Below are 15823 nucleotides of genomic sequence, written 5' to 3' on the forward strand. Positions count from 1 at the left end.
AAAGCCGCCAATTTCATGGTTGGTACGACTTATATGTTCTTACGAGGTTGAGTGCCATCAACGCTCAGACAGGTATAATAGATTTCCATCTTACCTTAAACTGGATATGTATTGTAAAGTTCCCGTTGACAAAATTTTAAATACATTTTTTCCTGTCGTTAAAGGCAATTTTTTAAGTAATACATTAATTTTTACAGCACGCAACGGTTGCATAGTACGCCATAAGCCAAATGTGTAACATGAAAGGAATTTTGCTTGCCTTTTTTTTGCAAATGGAAAAAAAAAAACGAAAACTAAAAATTTCAAGTAAATATTCAGTAGAAACATGCGACAAAAATTATATAGAAATGAAAAAGAAACACGAACTAATTTAAAATTTCAATATATTCATAGATGATAAAATAAAATAGAAACAAGAACAAGTAAAACTACTTCACCCTATAGTTTATATACAGTTTACTTCTTTTTTTCTTTTTTGATAAAGGGTTTTTATATACAGTTTACATATTTTTTTATGTTCTCTGTCGTTCATTTTTGAAATATTATAATTAAAATTTTGAATTATTACTATGTTTTACTCCTTCTGTTTCATAAAAAGTATTATTTTTATTTTTATTTTGTTTCAGAAAAATGTCATTTTACATTTTCAATGTAACTTTATACTTTAAATCTATTTTAACATTTTAAATAGCCAATAAATTTTTATTTAAATCATTTATAATTAATTATATATTAAATAAATGTATATTAATCTATTATCTAGATCGTCTATTATATACTTTCTTAATCTTTGTAAAATATATCAAAGTGACACTTAAAAAAAACAGAAATCAACGCATAGTATGTGATCATAACAGTGACATAATGACACTCTCATCAATTATTTTAGTGAATCTAGTAAAGGTATCTACCATTTATACACTGAATGGCCAAAACCATACTACGGACTTCAAAATGGTATTTGTAAAACCACTTCTATTCACCAATCATAACTTTTTTTTATATAAAAAATTCATTTTTAAATTATAAAAATAACAACACCGCAAACACTTGAATTTTCCACTAACTAATGGAATACAGTTCAGAAAACACAAAGAAAATAGTAAATGATTTTGCTCAGTTACGCACTGAATATTTTTTTAATATAATTAAATATTTTATAAATACAGTTTCTCATAGGCTCATACCGGCATACCTATTTTAAGACGTTTTAGTATTTTTAAAATTCTAGATCTTCTCTTTAAAGATCAAAATTGTTTATATAAACAGTTAATCTATGTTTTGACCAACAAAAAAAAACAGTTAATCTATGCATAAAATATATTTAAAATAGTTAAATGATAATCTAATATATTAAATTTTATCTCTCATTATTAATATATATATTTATATAATTACTATATTTTTAATTATAATTGTATCATAAAATAGTTTTAGCAATAAAATTTTGTTGTATAACCATATTTAACAAATATGTGGTTACCATTCGAATTCTTAGGTTTTAGAAAATTAAATAGGGAGGTTACAAATATCATGTTACTACTTAATCAAAACAAAATTACAAAATCTGGAAGGATGTTTTCATTGGTTAAGAAACTTTAAAATGTCAGAAGAGAGTATTTACGGAAAGGACCCGATAGTTTGAGTATTTATAGAATCGGCGCACATATTTTGTCATTTACCAACCGAGACATTTTTCGCTCTCTCCCGATATATTTAAAAAGCTTTAGCCCATTCGAAAGTATAAACAACATTTCCCACAAACGTAAAAGGAATCAAAATTGGAGACGACTATGGCGACGAAGCTATTGTCTCTCACATGCATTCGCAAAGAGAGATTCAGCGGGCGTTACCCCGTGTTGTGGAAACATCTAAACAACAGGCCACGTGGCGGCGGCGGCGATGGATCACCGTCGGAGACGGCGGTGCTTAAGATCGACGACGAGGAGGCGATTGCCAGTGCGGTTTTCGGCGTTACAGGGATGACATGCTCCGCGTGCGCTGGATCTATCGAGAAAGAGATCAAGCGTCTCCCCGGAATTCACGAAGCGGTCATCGACGCTCTGAACCATCGGGCTCAAATCCAGTTCTACCCTAGCTCTGTCAATGTAAGTTTCGATTGAAAATTCAATATCTGCTTATCGTGATATGTGAATCGATCATACTGTTTCTGAGATGAATTTGATTGGGATATAGAGTTTTCTGTATAGCTTCATTTTCATGGGATTCATGTGAATAACTTTTTTTTTACACTTGCAATAAATGTTGATCTCTAAGACTCTAACAACATCAAGCAGGTTGAAGATATTTGTTATGAATTGCTTTAATCTATTTTCTTATCTGCAAAAGAAGGATCACATGATGTGGAGATTTTAAGCCTCAGTGCAAAAAAAAAAAAAAAGAAAGATGTAGAGATTTTATCCACTCAAAGCTCAAGCTTTATTCTGTTACAGTCACGCAAGAGAGTTGTAGAAACGGTTTGAGAAGAAAAATCAGATACATAACAAGCAAATTAGAAGAAAAAAAAGAATTTAATGGCACTAGAGATTTATCTAGTTCACGTTCCCTACCCGGATCCACTAGAGCACGGGGTTACATTGTGTTCTTGAGAGATTACACTTACAACTTTCTGTCTTACTAGTTCTCACTTAGAACTCTCTCTCTCTCTCTTGTGATATCTTTAACATAATATATAAATTCCCTTTATAGCCACACAGCAAGAAGTACTTTAGGTTCAACTTGGTGAGAGAGTTCACACGGCCTTACACCTTCAGATCACATCTATTAATCTTTCACTTCTTCCATACTATGTATCTTCTCATGGGTCTGTTTTTTTTTTCCCTTTGGGACCCTCTCTTTATCTTAGTCACATTAAGAATTTTGTTGCGTTCACAGTTGTAACATCATGTAACATCAAACCCTCTGATTTGGCTCACAGTCCTTGTCATGTTCATTGGATTCCATTCTCGAATCCCGACTTTCTCAGGCTGTAGTTACTTTTGGGAATTGCTTGAAGCTTGCTCACATGCAACTCCTTAGTGTAGATATCAGCTCAGTTGGAAGCTGATCCAATTTTCACAAACTTATTTATCCTCCCTGCATTTATAAATTTTTTGAACTGCAATATGATGTCACTCTGATCTGCCTGCAAGTATATATCTGTAGAATTCCTCGAACAATTCTACTTAATGATGCCAACTAATACAGTGCTAGGGTTTCATTGTTGTTTGTTGATGAAACCCATTGAGTTGGTTTCCAACTTGTTCCATGAGAAACAGCCATCAAACATTATCTAAATAAGTTTTACTTGAGACAATTTCAACCCTCACTTTTGAAGACCTCTTTGCTCCCTAGAACTCTTCATTCTATAGACGTAGCCAAGCTTCTTTTTTCATTTATGCAACTTCTCCGTTGAGTGAATATCTTAGCAATAGACCTTGTCACGAATGATATTTTCCTACTCAAAACTGTACGTAGTTATGCTTTTGTAAGTACCCTTATACTCTCCTTATTACGCTTTTGCTTTACGAGAACCCAATTGTACTTCTTGGATGATGCACACCCTGAAGCTACTTGATAATGTGTTTCATTTACTGTTTGAAATTAGGATAATAGGTTTCATTATATATTTTCATCTGGATTGTTGTACTGGTTGGTAGGTGGAGACAATTCGTGAGACTATTGAAGACGCTGGATTTGAAGCATCGCTGATAGAGAATGAGGCGAATGAGAGGTCCAGACAAGTATGCAGGATACGAATAAACGGTATGACTTGTACCTCATGTTCTTCAACCATTGAAAGCGTACTGCAATCACTTAATGGTGTACAGAGAGCTCACGTTGCCTTAGCAATTGAAGAAGCAGAAGTTCATTATGATCCCACGCTCCTGAGCTACGATAAACTACTGGAAGAGATAGAAAATGCTGGATTTGAAGCCGTACTTATAAGTACAGGAGAGGATGTGAGCAAGATTGATTTGAAGATCGATGGCGAGTTCACTGATGAATCAATGATGATGATTGAAAAATCGCTTGAAGCACTTCCTGGGGTTCAGAGCGTTGAGATCAGCCATGGAAGTGATAAGATATCTGTCTTGTACAAACCCGATGTGACGGGGCCAAGGAACTTCATTCGTGTGATAGAGTCTACTGTCTTTGGTCATAGTGGCCACATCAAGGCAACAGTATTCTCCGAGGGAGGGGTGGGCAGAGAGTCTCAGAAGCAAGAGGAGATCAAGCAGTACTATAAGTCGTTTCTGTGGAGTTTGGTGTTTACGGTACCAGTGTTTTTGACAGCCATGGTCTTTATGTATATCCCTGGAATTAAACATCTGCTGATGTATAAGGTCGTCAATATGCTCACCATTGGAGAGATCACAAGGTGGCTTTTGGCTACACCTGTCCAGTTTATCATAGGCTGGAGATTCTATGTTGGCTCTTACAGGGCTTTACGCCGAGGATCGGCTAACATGGATGTTCTGATCGCTCTGGGAACAAATGCAGCTTATTTCTATTCGTTATACACAGTGTTGAGAGCTGCAACGTCTCCTGATTTCAAAGGAGTTGATTTCTTTGAGACCAGTGCCATGCTCATCTCGTTTATCATACTTGGAAAGTATTTGGAGATTATGGCTAAAGGCAAAACGTCTCAAGCGATCGCAAAGCTTATGAACTTGGCACCAGACACTGCGATATTGTTGGCTGTGGACGAGGAAGGGAGTGTGACTGGCGAAGAGGAGATTGATGGCCGATTGATACAGAAGAATGACGTGATCAAGATCGTTCCTGGTGCTAAAGTAGCTTCGGATGGCTATGTTATATGGGGACAAAGTCATGTGAATGAAAGTATGATAACGGGAGAGGCAAGGCCAGTGGCAAAGAGAAAGGGTGATACTGTTATAGGAGGCACTTTGAACGAGAACGGTGTTCTGCATGTTAAGGTTACAAGAGTCGGTTCAGAGAGTGCTCTTGCACAGATTGTTCGTCTCGTTGAGTCTGCACAACTGGCCAAAGCTCCAGTTCAGAAGTTGGCTGATCGGATTTCCAAGTTCTTTGTTCCTTTGGTGAGTAATCTGACATTTTGATTAACAGAAAGTTTTTAGTCTTTTAGAGTCACAACTAGTTCTTAAACTCAAATCATTTATAATGTTGTAGGTAATTTTCCTCTCGTTCTCAACTTGGCTTGCTTGGTTCTTAGCTGGGAAACTGCATTGGTACCCTGAAGCATGGATACCTTCTTCAATGGATAGCTTCGAGCTAGCTCTTCAGTTTGGAATCTCTGTCATGGTCATAGCTTGTCCATGTGCTCTTGGACTGGCTACTCCAACCGCTGTTATGGTTGGCACTGGGGTTGGTGCATCTCAAGGTGTGCTGATAAAGGGTGGTCAAGCTCTAGAAAGAGCACACAAGGTTAGTGTGCGCTAATTTGTTAAGCTCTTGATTGTAACTTATAATATGTGATTAGAGGTTTTCTATAACATTTTGATTCTTTTTAGATGACGAAACCTCAACAGTTTGAATAATTGTGTAGGTAAATTGCATTGTATTTGACAAGACAGGAACTCTCACGATGGGGAAACCCGTTGTTGTAAAAACCAAACTCCTGAAAAACATGGTACTTAGAGAATTCTATGAACTTGTAGCTGCAACTGAGGTAATCTCTTGTAACCATCGAACACATATACAAACTCGTGGCATGCATCAAAACTGATATCTTTATGATGACACTTATCTTTTTATCAGGTAAACAGCGAGCATCCATTAGCAAAGGCCATTGTTGAATATGGAAAGAAATTCAGAGATGATGAAGAGAACCCTGCGTGGCCTGAAGCCCATGGATTTGTTTCTATCACGGGAAACGGAGTGAGAGCGACCGTTAATGGAAAAGAGATTATGGTGGGAAACAAGAACTTTATGTCTGGTTATAAAATTAATATTACAGCCGATGCTGAGGAGTTGCTAGCAGAAGCTGAAGGGATGGCCCAGACAGGAATCCTCGTGTCTATAGACAGTGAATTGGTTGGAGTTCTGGCTGTTTCGGATCCTGTAAAACCAAATGCTAGAGAAGCCATCTCCATTTTAAAATCCATGAATATCAAAAGCATCATGGTAACAGGTGACAACTGGGGAACTGCAAATTCCATTGCTAGAGAAGTCGGTATAGACTCTGTTATTGCAGAAGCTAAACCGGAGCAGAAAGCAGAGAAAGTCAAGGAGCTACAGGTAAACTTATATTTAGCTCCACACTAAATTAAAAAAGTTCACATCTTTAATATACAAAAGTATAAAACTGATATAAACCAATGAATTTTGCAGGCTGCGGGTCATGTTGTGGCAATGGTTGGAGATGGAGTCAATGACTCACCTGCTCTAGTGGCAGCGGATGTAGGAATGGCGATTGGTGCAGGAACCGATATTGCAATAGAAGCAGCTGATATTGTCCTGATGAAAAGTAACTTGGAAGATGTGATCACAGCCATTGATCTTTCGAGGAAAACGTTCTCAAGGATCCGTCTCAACTACGTATGGGCTCTCGGGTATAACCTCATGGGCATACCTATCGCTGCGGGGGTGCTTTTCCCGTCTACCCGGTTCAGGTTGCCTCCGTGGATTGCAGGTGCTGCAATGGCTGCTTCTTCTGTCAGTGTTGTGTGTTGCTCTCTCTTGTTGAAGAACTACAAGCGGCCTAAGAGGCTTGATAGTCTGGCCATCCGTGAGGTTCAAGTGGAGCGGGTTTAGAAAACCAAACTCAACCGATCCAAACCGAGTAAATGGTTATGTGATTTGATGAACTAACAACCGGTACCATAAATATCTACATGATTTGTGTGTTAGATTTGTTACGTTAGTATAATAAGAAATTCACATGATTGGTTCTCAGGATTTTCCTCATAATATAAATACTTAGCACAAAAGATTATGCTTTATCATCTTCTTCTAGAATACTGGCTGATAACCTGGAAAGAAATGTCACAAAAAAGTGAGAATGCATGCCGTTTGACTCTAGAAAAACGCTCTACATGACCAAGGGAAAGTAACGTTAGCCTTTGGAACTTTACTACAAACATTTGACTTGTGGATTATGATGGCAGATGCTAAGAAATGGTCCCAGGTTCGTTTCTCTACTCGTCCTTGGATGTGTTTTATCGGATGAAGACGATGTTTTACATCATCTCCAATGGTACGCAAAATTTTCTTTTATATTTCACTCTATTTTTAGAGTAACTTTACTATAGAATTGGATTTGATCCCATAGTTCCTTCTAGGCCTGGGCATTTTAACCCGGATCTGAAGATCCGAACCGGAACCGACCCAAAAATACCCGACCCGGAACCGGATCGAAAATGCACAAGTACCTTTTGGGTCTAAATTTTTTTTACCCGAAAGAACCGAAACCGAAAAAGAACCGACCCGAATAGACCCGGACCCAAAAAGAACCGACCCGAATAGACCCGACCCGATAAGAACCGATTTGTACCCGACTTAAAAACATGTATATCTAAAGCTATGATGTTTTTGTGTTCTATTTTATATATATTATTTTATGTTTTAGTTGAAATATCTTTTGTGAACAACATTTGTTATTATTTTTTAATATTTTTTAAGTAATATAAAGCTTTAAAATGTAAAATTTAGAGTTTTAAAATGTTTTATTTTAATTATTAATAGTTTCATTTAAGTTGTTTTGTAAAATTTTAGATATATATGACAAATATTCAACTAAAGTTGATGAAATTGGGTATATCATGTCCTTTTCAGATCCTAAATTAGGCCTGGGCATTTTACCCGTACCCGAAGACCCGAACCAGAACCGACCCGAAAATATAGGTTCGGGTCCGGGTCCGGGTCCATGCTAAGTACCTATTAGGTCTTTTTTTTTGGACCCGCGGGTCTCGGTTCGGGTCCGGGTCCTGCCCGAGACCCGTTCGGGTATCCGAAGTACCCGCAAATATTTGTATATACTAGGTATATTTGGGTGATTGAGTATAATTTTGATATTTCAAATTTTTTTAAAGGTTTCGGATTTGGATTTTCGGGTATAATTGTAGGTTTTTGGTGAAATTTTAGATTTTTAGAAAATATAATTTGGGTATTTAGGTAAAATTCGGGTATGTTTTGAGTTTTTGGGTCTGATTTTGGATAAATTTTGGGTATTTTTGCGGTTATTCGGGTATTTTTAGAGTTTTCGGGTCCAGTTCAGGTACTTTGGGTCTATTTCGGGTCCTAAATACCCGAACCGACCCGGATCCGAAATATACCCGAAAATTTTGGGCATTTTACGGGTATTGAAATTATAGACCCGAACCGACCCGGACCCGACAAGACCCGATCCGGAACCGACCCGAAAAGTTATAGGTACCTATATGGGTCTAAATTGCTAGGACCCGAAGGACCCGGACCCGATAATACCCGACCCGAACCCGACCCGAAGACCCGGATGCCCAGGCCTATCCTAAATATCTGAATCCGACCCGGACCCGATATGGACCCGAAAAATTACAGGTATTTTATGGGTATTTTAATTATAGATCTGAACTGACCCGGACCCGAGAAGAACCGACCCGAACCCGAACCGAAAATTTCTAAGTACCTATTGGGTCTAAATATTTAGGATCCGAAAAGATCCGGATCCGAAAAGAACCGGCCCGAACCCGACCCGAAGATCCGAACGCCCAGGCCTAGTTCCTTCTGTAATAGAGTTACTTTATAATAGAGCAAAATATAGAGTAATGATGATTTTTCACTCCAAATATAGAGTAAAAAAATAACATTACTCTATATTTCACTCTATTATAGAGTAACTCTATTATAGAGGGAACTATTGGAGCAAATCTAACTCTATAAAGGGATTTCCAATCCCATTTTATTTTTTTCTCTAAAATTGAGTTTAGAGTAAAAATGTTCTAATAGTACTATATTTCTACTTTATAATAGTGTAAACCTATTTTTTAGTTTATATATAGAGTTATTTTTTTATTTTTTGTTATCGTTCTATTTTTTACTTTAAAATAGAATAACATTGGAGCAACATTCAATTCTATTATATGGTTAATTTATTTTAGCGTGAAATATAGAGGAATTTATTCCGTGCGTCATTGGAGATGCACATGGTTTAAGAATTAGACGCAATATTCATACTTGTGAGATTATTTTCGTACCTTAGAAATTGCGATAAAATATACGGTTGTGACTCGCAACATAGAAAGCCCAACAAGCTGAAATAATAACAACCGCAACGGCCCATCATTAAAAGCCACTCGCACTAACAGCGCGTGGGATGGATATGCCAGAGCCGAGACTGCATTTTTCATGCCTTTTAGCTTTTTTTTCTCCTGTCCTCGCAGCTGACTCCTCTCTTCCCCTCTCTCTCACATTTCTCCTGCTTCTCAAATTATACTTCTATGGCGACGAAAGAACCGGTATCTGTTTACGATATAAGCATTGAGGTGACAAGATTGCTTAACTTCAATCAACAAATGGGTGTTTTTTGCTAAAAGGAAATGACCTTTGGTTTAGGGTTTTTAGAGTGTAAAAGGAATGAACTTAAGTTTTGTATAGGTTTGCTTAGTGTTCTTTTGTTTTGTAAGAAGACTCTGAAACTTAAGGTAAATCAATTAGATGATGACCGTTGATTGAAACACTGCTTTGTCTTTTGGTGTTGGTCTCACAGATTGTTCTCTCTATTATATCTGATTCAGTTCTTGTGTTACCTTCTTTTAGTTTTAAAGTGCAAGTCTTTTAGCTGAATAATCTTCTGCTTTGGAACAGGATGCAAATGGAAACAGCTTAGAACTCAGTCAATACAAAGACAAAGTTCTTCTAATTGTCAATGTTGCTTCCAAATGGTTTAATTTTCTTATACACCTTCTTAGCTACTTACTTCCATTTTTTTTTTTTGTATTTTTGGTGCTAAATGTTTGTTTTCTTGTTCTTGTTTATACGCTGATGATCTCAGCGGGATGACGAACTCAAACTACACCGAATTGAATGAGCTTTACAACAAGTACAAAGACAAAGGTAAATTGGTTTCAAGGCTCTTGTTTCTTCCACATGATTCTCTTGATGGTTGTTTCTGTTGCAAGGTCTGGAGATTCTAGCATTTCCCTGTAACCAATTTGGTGAAGAGGAACCGGGAACTACTGACCAAATTACAGAGTTTGTTTGTACTAAGTTCAAATCTGAGTTCCCCATTTTCAACAAGGTATATACCAGTCAGACGAATTGATTACAAGTTGTATGTCTTGATGTTGATCTTCCCCCGTTGTGTGTTTAGATTGAAGTGAATGGAGAGAATGCTTCTCCTCTTTATAAGTTTCTAAAGAAAGGCAAATGGGGAATCTTCGGAGATGAGATTCAATGGAACTTTGCTAAGTTTCTTGTGGACAAGAATGGTCAAGCTGTAGAACGTTATTACCCAACCACTTCTCCTCTTACACTCGAGGTAAACAAACAATCTATATCTCTATCTCTAAAGAAACAATTGTTTTTTTCTCTTTGTGCTTATGTTATGTCTCAATTCTCTGCAGCATGACATCAAGAAGCTTCTGAACGTCTGACTGAATCGCCTCTGTTGATAACTGTACTTTGATCTTAAACTTCTCATGTAATAAAGCAAATCTCATTGCCTTTGGTTTGAATTTGTTATGTTTTGGTTTCATTAATCCAAACTCAGACCAACACAAAGAAGTCAAAACAATATTAAAATCGGTTCCACATGGGTTCTTCTCTCTAAAATCAAATTTTGAATCATCTCCTCTGTTTTACCAAAACTACTTTGCAGCTGCTACAAGTTGTCTTAAGAAACAAAAATACTGACTGGTCTAACTACTTTTTCTGATCAATTTGGTAATGCTTAAGAAACCAAGTTCTCGATGACCAGAAAGAGAGCTTAATGGGATATAGATAGTTAAAAATATCCTTAAATAGCCTCAAGGGAGGGGTTTTGCTACAATAACAATGTTAGAAGGAACACAGTTCTCTGAGATTTCTAGTTTAACATTCCCTGATAAATAATCTACAACAACAAAGATATTTACAGCACTCACATTCTGCATGCCGCTGCTTAAATAACTAAGAAGGTAGTAATAAATATTAATGTTCTGAATCATCCGCGAGTCAAGTCAATATCAGTGAGTAGGTTTCTGCTAGAGTCAAGTGATCTGCCTGACCCTGAGACTGAACCTTCCCCTGAACCGGGCCATCCACTCATTCCCTGACCTGAGAAGTTCTGTGGCGTCTGCTGGGCCACCTGTGCTGCTGCTTCTGGTGCATTATTAGTCGGTGTTGTCTCCATTTCACTATCGTTGTGCTCTTCCTTTGGTCCACCTTCTTGTTTGATGGTCTTGTTATTGTTATTATTAGACTTTGGGACTCCACCATATACAAAACTACAAGCCACCACCTTCAAAATAACAAGTAATTTTTTCTTCTGTTAGGAGAGACATTACAAAAATACAAGATTTTAGATTCACTCTATTAAACATTAGAGAAGAGGAATTCAAGAACCTGAACGAGGCTGGCTGCGATAAGCATTCCAATCCCACCGCCGATAACATGACCTTCAGGACCAGAAAGGGAGACACTCAAACCGCCGGTTCGACTTTTGGATCCACCTTCTTCATTTACCAAATAAGATCCCCCTAAACTTAGTATCTCAAAACGTCCCTACCAAAAAAAACACACATAGAAAACCATTACTTTTTTAATGTTTTCTAATTCAGTTAATAGAATGAACGATTTTGAAACCTCATATGTCAAAGAAGGCTCTGTTGTAGCGGGTTGACGTAGAGTGACTGAAGAAACTGTTCCAGTGCCTGACATTATACAAAGAGCTCGTGGTCTTTGCTGTGAAAATGACATTACTTTTGAAACAATATCCTGCGAGAAAATATAAAGGAAGCAGATGAATAATCATTATGAAATTTTCAGATTGTCAATAAACAGAATCAATAGACTGAAAGGAGTTTTTTTTTTTTTTGGAGAGCTTACTTCTCCTGCTCCAACACTGATGACATGAGGTGCAAAGGCAAATCCAGCTGAAGTGTTCATCCACTCACCTAAAGTACTCAACAGAGGTAAAAAGATTGCTCTTAATAAAATTTATATTGACTAATCAAATTGAAATGACCAATTACTTATCTAAACAGAGATTATAACACACGTGGATCAGTTAAATTACTCTTTCACAGCTTAATACTTAGCAAGCGACGTTTTGTAGGAATTACAACATAGCTAAATCAAATCAAACTAATTTGTTTTAGGTTAAGATCTCTCACTAATTACTAATCTAAACACAAATAGAGATTAGACGACAGATGGATCATTAAATTAGCAGTAGCAGCAGAGATAAACCAACATAGTCTAACTTAATTTGACCACATAATCATCTACAGCTTCTAGCATTAGGAACTTCCACATAATCAAAAGATCTAAGCTCAAGTTCTTCACAATGTGACATGTAAAAACTTGAGATCTCACCAAGATTAGCCAGTCGTTGCTTCCTACCAGTTCCAGGAGGACGACCTCTGGCTCGTTTAGGAGCATTCGGATCAGTCACTGAAGAAGAGTCCTCAGCTTTCTTACTACCAGCAGAAGAAGGCATAGGAGAAAGCCCTAAAGAGACTTGTCCATCAGGAGCATACTTCCTCGGCCGTCCACGTTTCTTCTTAACCAACGGCTGCTCCATCGGAGGCGGCGGCTGCGGGAGAGGCGAAGCCATCCCCATGTGAATGCTGTGTCCGAAATCAGCCATGGAGAAATGAGTCTGAGGGTGATGAACGTTAGGGTTAGGGTTAGGCATCGGCCTCATTCCCGGCGGCGGCGGCGGCGGCGCGTGGAGTCCACTCGCGACCTGGGAAGGAGAGAGGTTCGTGAAGGCTCCTCTCGGGAGATAGTAGTGAGAGCCTGGAAATGCCATTGCTTCTCTCCCGTCCATGCATCTAAAACCTTGAATCACAAGTCTTTGCACCGAGATTGAGACTTTATGAAGAAAACAGAGAGTACACACTACCCTAGAAAGAAGCAAAGCTAACTCTTGAGATCACTTAGAAAAAGCAGATTCGAAATTACGAAAGATTTAAGACAAGAGGAGAAAAAGAAGAAGCTAGATTTGATTTCGAAATCTACGGCTTCCGAGATGAAAAACGCAAATGTACATCAGAGAGAGGAGACAAGGGAAGATGGCAGAAGAGACAGAACAGAAGAGGAGAGAAAAGAGGGAGAAACAACAGATTTATAATTTTATTTTTATTTTTTATAAATATTGTGAAGATAGAAACAATGGAATTTTTGGCCTTCTCTGAAAGTTAGAAGACTGAAGAAAAGAGGAGAGACTGACGACCACTATTTTTTGTATATATACACTTTTAATTATTTTTATTCAAATAAACTACTTGGTTTTTAATAATATTAAATTGGCTTGTTTAAGAATAATTTTATCCAAAAGCTTTTGAACTTTCCTTTTTATAACAAAATCTAATGTCTCGCATATACCTCTGACTGAAAATGAAGTTTAGTCAAATATAATATATTTAATGCCTTTCATGTATAAATAAATTATATGCTTTTTAAGTTTTTTTTTCTCATGAAAAATGATATGCTCATTTCCGATAACAATATTTTGTTCTATGTTTAATATTTTATATAGTAAGATTTATGAAAATATATAAGTGTGTATATGTATTTATATATTATTATATTATTTTGAGAGAATTATTGTGAAAAAATATAAGTGTCTATATGTATTTATATATTATTATATTATGTTGTTTTAGATGAAAGTAATGAACATAGGGAGTACATGCATATTTATAGTGAAATACAATTATAAAATATGCTCCAGTCGATTAATAAGATATTAATGGATCTGGATAGTTGTTATTTATATTGTATTATTGTGAATATTTTTTTTGAATATTCATCTTATATTACACGATGACCTTTAAAAATCCTATTATAAAAAATTTATCGTATAAAATTTATAAAGGGTAACGTGCTACGATCTCGTTCTAAAGTTCCTCGAATTAAATATTGCAAATGCATTTTTCTCTGAACTAAAAATTATAATTTTATTTTTCTCCAAACTAACTTATAGTTTGAAACTTGATTATATATTAGAACTTGAGCCGTGAATAGTCTATTTTAATATATATATATATATATATATAAACATTCAAAACATAACAATTTAATGGTTTCACTTATGCTACTTTAATTTATTGTTCAGATTATATATTTCGTTAATATATTGCGTTATATATATTTATTTACTGGATTTGTGTTGGATCAGTTATGTAACTGTACTAAAATGATTGGATCTATATATTAATATACTATATCAGTCAAATTTATATTGACATTTCTTTTATATTTAATTGTATGATTCAAATATATTATTAATATATTATTAGTTTAGGTCAAACGGAAAATATTTTAAAATCAGTAGGATGGATATAAATTGAACCGCCTGTTTTAACAAAAATCATGAGCATAAAGTTAATATATATGCAAAATATAAAGTCGATATTTTTGAAAATATTTCTTTTTTTATAAAACAAATCGATGGCAATATTCTTAAATATTTGTAATAAGAAAGGTTACAACACTAGTGAATCGCGCTTAATATGGTGAAATAGAAGGCTTGGGTTCTGTAGTTGTTTTTGCGGTGGCTTATGTCTTGGGTTTGAGACCGGCACTGTTGAAGAGCTATGGTCTCTGCTTGCCTGAAGTGTTTCTTGTTTGTGGTCCTTCTAAGTGATTAGTGCTTTGCGGTTCTGTTCTTGTTTAGAATTATGGTTGGGTTGACTTGTGATGAGTTTTGGTTCGAAGGTGTGCCCACTCTTGGTTCATACTTTTGATCTGGTTCGCGAAGGAAGTAATTTCTGGTTCAAATATGTGGTTAGGGTGTCGCGAATAGTTTTGGTTATTGGCGTCTTGAGATTTCAGAGCTCTTACGGTTTCAACTCTATTCTCCCTTTCTATCTCCTCGGTTAGTCGGTATGAATGAATGGTTATGGTTTATGCTTAAGCCTTTGAATCTTTTTCAATTAATGTGTATGGTCTTTGGTTTGGTTCGTGACAAGAGTGTCTTCTCCGGTTCTCATATAAAGAGCCAAATGTTTTTAATTGTGTTACGATATGGTTGGAGTCGATGGAAGTATCTGCTTAATGCAAGTTTTGAGGTTGCTGCCAAATTAGTTCTTGGATAGAAAGTTTCTTCGAGTCCACAAACATGATTTCTTGACTTGTTTCTATCCGTATTTTAAAAATCGGTGCACTCTTCTTCTCTAATGGTCGCTAATATTAGGACATCTATTTCAATTCTCTCTATAAGATTCTAGGTTTAAGTTTTAGTGTTCTATCCTTTCGTTTTTTTATATCATTTTGGTTTCGTCAAGATCCGGAAGAATTGTGATTCTTACCTGTCTATGGCTCGGGAAAAATGTATTCCCTTCTAATTCTTGTAAAAACTTTCATGTTTTCAATTTAACGTGACAGATGACAAAATAAGAGATGTATTGTTGACAAAAGAGAGGAGAGAGAACGGGACCTACTTGAAAAGAGCCAAGAAGAGAGAGGATATCTCTCTTTCTCTCTCACATGTCTGAATCACTTAGCTATTTCTTTCTTTGCTTCGGACAGTGAGCCTCCTTTCCTAACTTTATTTATTTTCAATTGTTATATTCTTCTTTTTAATTTAAATTTCTTTTTGGCCCTTTCTTTTTATATCTTTCAATTTTTATTCGAGAAAATATTTATGTATGTGTAATAATGTATTGAGTTCCACCTAATTTGAAAGTTTGTATGATGCATTTAATATCCGGTG

The 15823-nt window shown here is 36.2% G+C and overlaps 3 protein-coding genes across 5 annotated transcripts; 2 read left to right on the forward strand and 1 right to left on the reverse strand.

Moving 5' to 3' along the window:
- Positions 1-1682: 1682 nt before the first annotated feature.
- LOC106436981 (probable copper-transporting ATPase HMA5) lies at positions 1683-6926 on the forward strand. Its single transcript, XM_013877929.3, has 6 exons — positions 1683-2108; positions 3660-5063; positions 5155-5409; positions 5531-5653; positions 5743-6222; positions 6316-6926. The coding sequence occupies exons 1-6, from the start codon at positions 1794-1796 to the stop codon at positions 6736-6738; spliced, it is 3000 nt and encodes a 999-aa protein (XP_013733383.3). The 5' UTR covers positions 1683-1793; the 3' UTR covers positions 6739-6926.
- A 2358-nt stretch (positions 6927-9284) lies between these two features.
- LOC106436982 (probable glutathione peroxidase 8) lies at positions 9285-10715 on the forward strand. Of its 2 annotated transcripts, none has more exons than XM_013877930.3 (6): positions 9285-9446; positions 9769-9845; positions 9956-10017; positions 10083-10201; positions 10274-10441; positions 10527-10715. In XM_013877930.3, the coding sequence occupies exons 1-6, from the start codon at positions 9402-9404 to the stop codon at positions 10554-10556; spliced, it is 501 nt and encodes a 166-aa protein (XP_013733384.1). In that variant the 5' UTR covers positions 9285-9401; the 3' UTR covers positions 10557-10715. The 2 variants fall into 2 exon arrangements, with proteins under 2 accessions (XP_013733384.1, XP_022567277.1); XM_022711556.2 differs by having other exon boundaries at positions 9340-9419.
- A 188-nt stretch (positions 10716-10903) lies between these two features.
- On the reverse strand, positions 10904-13302 carry LOC106436979 (AT-hook motif nuclear-localized protein 5). Of its 2 annotated transcripts, none has more exons than XM_022711555.2 (5): positions 12505-13302; positions 11989-12056; positions 11746-11877; positions 11506-11664; positions 10904-11401 (listed from the first exon to the last, which is right to left on the reverse strand). In XM_022711555.2, the coding sequence occupies exons 1-5, from the start codon at positions 12932-12934 to the stop codon at positions 11105-11107; spliced, it is 1086 nt and encodes a 361-aa protein (XP_022567276.1). In that variant the 5' UTR covers positions 12935-13302; the 3' UTR covers positions 10904-11104. The 2 variants fall into 2 exon arrangements, with proteins under 2 accessions (XP_022567276.1, XP_013733382.1); XM_013877928.3 differs by having other exon boundaries at positions 12478-13299.
- Between the last annotated feature and the right edge of the window lie 2521 nt (positions 13303-15823).

The sequence above is a fragment of the Brassica napus genome, chromosome C9 (genome assembly GCF_020379485.1).
Source record: "Brassica napus cultivar Da-Ae chromosome C9, Da-Ae, whole genome shotgun sequence".
NCBI classification, from domain to species: Eukaryota; Viridiplantae; Streptophyta; class Magnoliopsida; order Brassicales; family Brassicaceae; genus Brassica; species Brassica napus.

Excerpts from the sequence above, each read along its gene's own strand:
- LOC106436981 (XM_013877929.3), top strand. The coding sequence starts at position 1,794 with ATGGCGACGAAGCTATTGTCTCTCACATGCATTCGCAAAGAGAGATTC. Across the intron at positions 2,109-3,659 it reads TCTACCCTAGCTCTGTCAAT|GTGGAGACAATTCGTGAGAC; the intron begins GTAAGTTTCGAT and ends ACTGGTTGGTAG. Across the intron at positions 5,064-5,154 it reads CCAAGTTCTTTGTTCCTTTG|GTAATTTTCCTCTCGTTCTC; the intron begins GTGAGTAATCTG and ends ATAATGTTGTAG.
- LOC106436979 (XM_013877928.3), bottom strand. The coding sequence starts at position 12,934 with ATGGACGGGAGAGAAGCAATGGCATTTCCAGGCTCTCACTACTATCTC. Across the intron at positions 11,878-11,988 it reads TCAGTGTTGGAGCAGGAGAA|GATATTGTTTCAAAAGTAAT; the intron begins GTAAGCTCTCCA and ends ATTTTCTCGCAG. Across the intron at positions 11,665-11,745 it reads AGCCTTCTTTGACATATGAG|GGACGTTTTGAGATACTAAG; the intron begins GTTTCAAAATCG and ends TTTTTTTGGTAG.
- LOC106436982 (XM_013877930.3), top strand. The coding sequence starts at position 9,402 with ATGGCGACGAAAGAACCGGTATCTGTTTACGATATAAGCATTGAG. Across the intron at positions 9,846-9,955 it reads GTCAATGTTGCTTCCAAATG|CGGGATGACGAACTCAAACT; the intron begins GTTTAATTTTCT and ends TGATGATCTCAG. Across the intron at positions 10,018-10,082 it reads CAACAAGTACAAAGACAAAG|GTCTGGAGATTCTAGCATTT; the intron begins GTAAATTGGTTT and ends TTCTGTTGCAAG.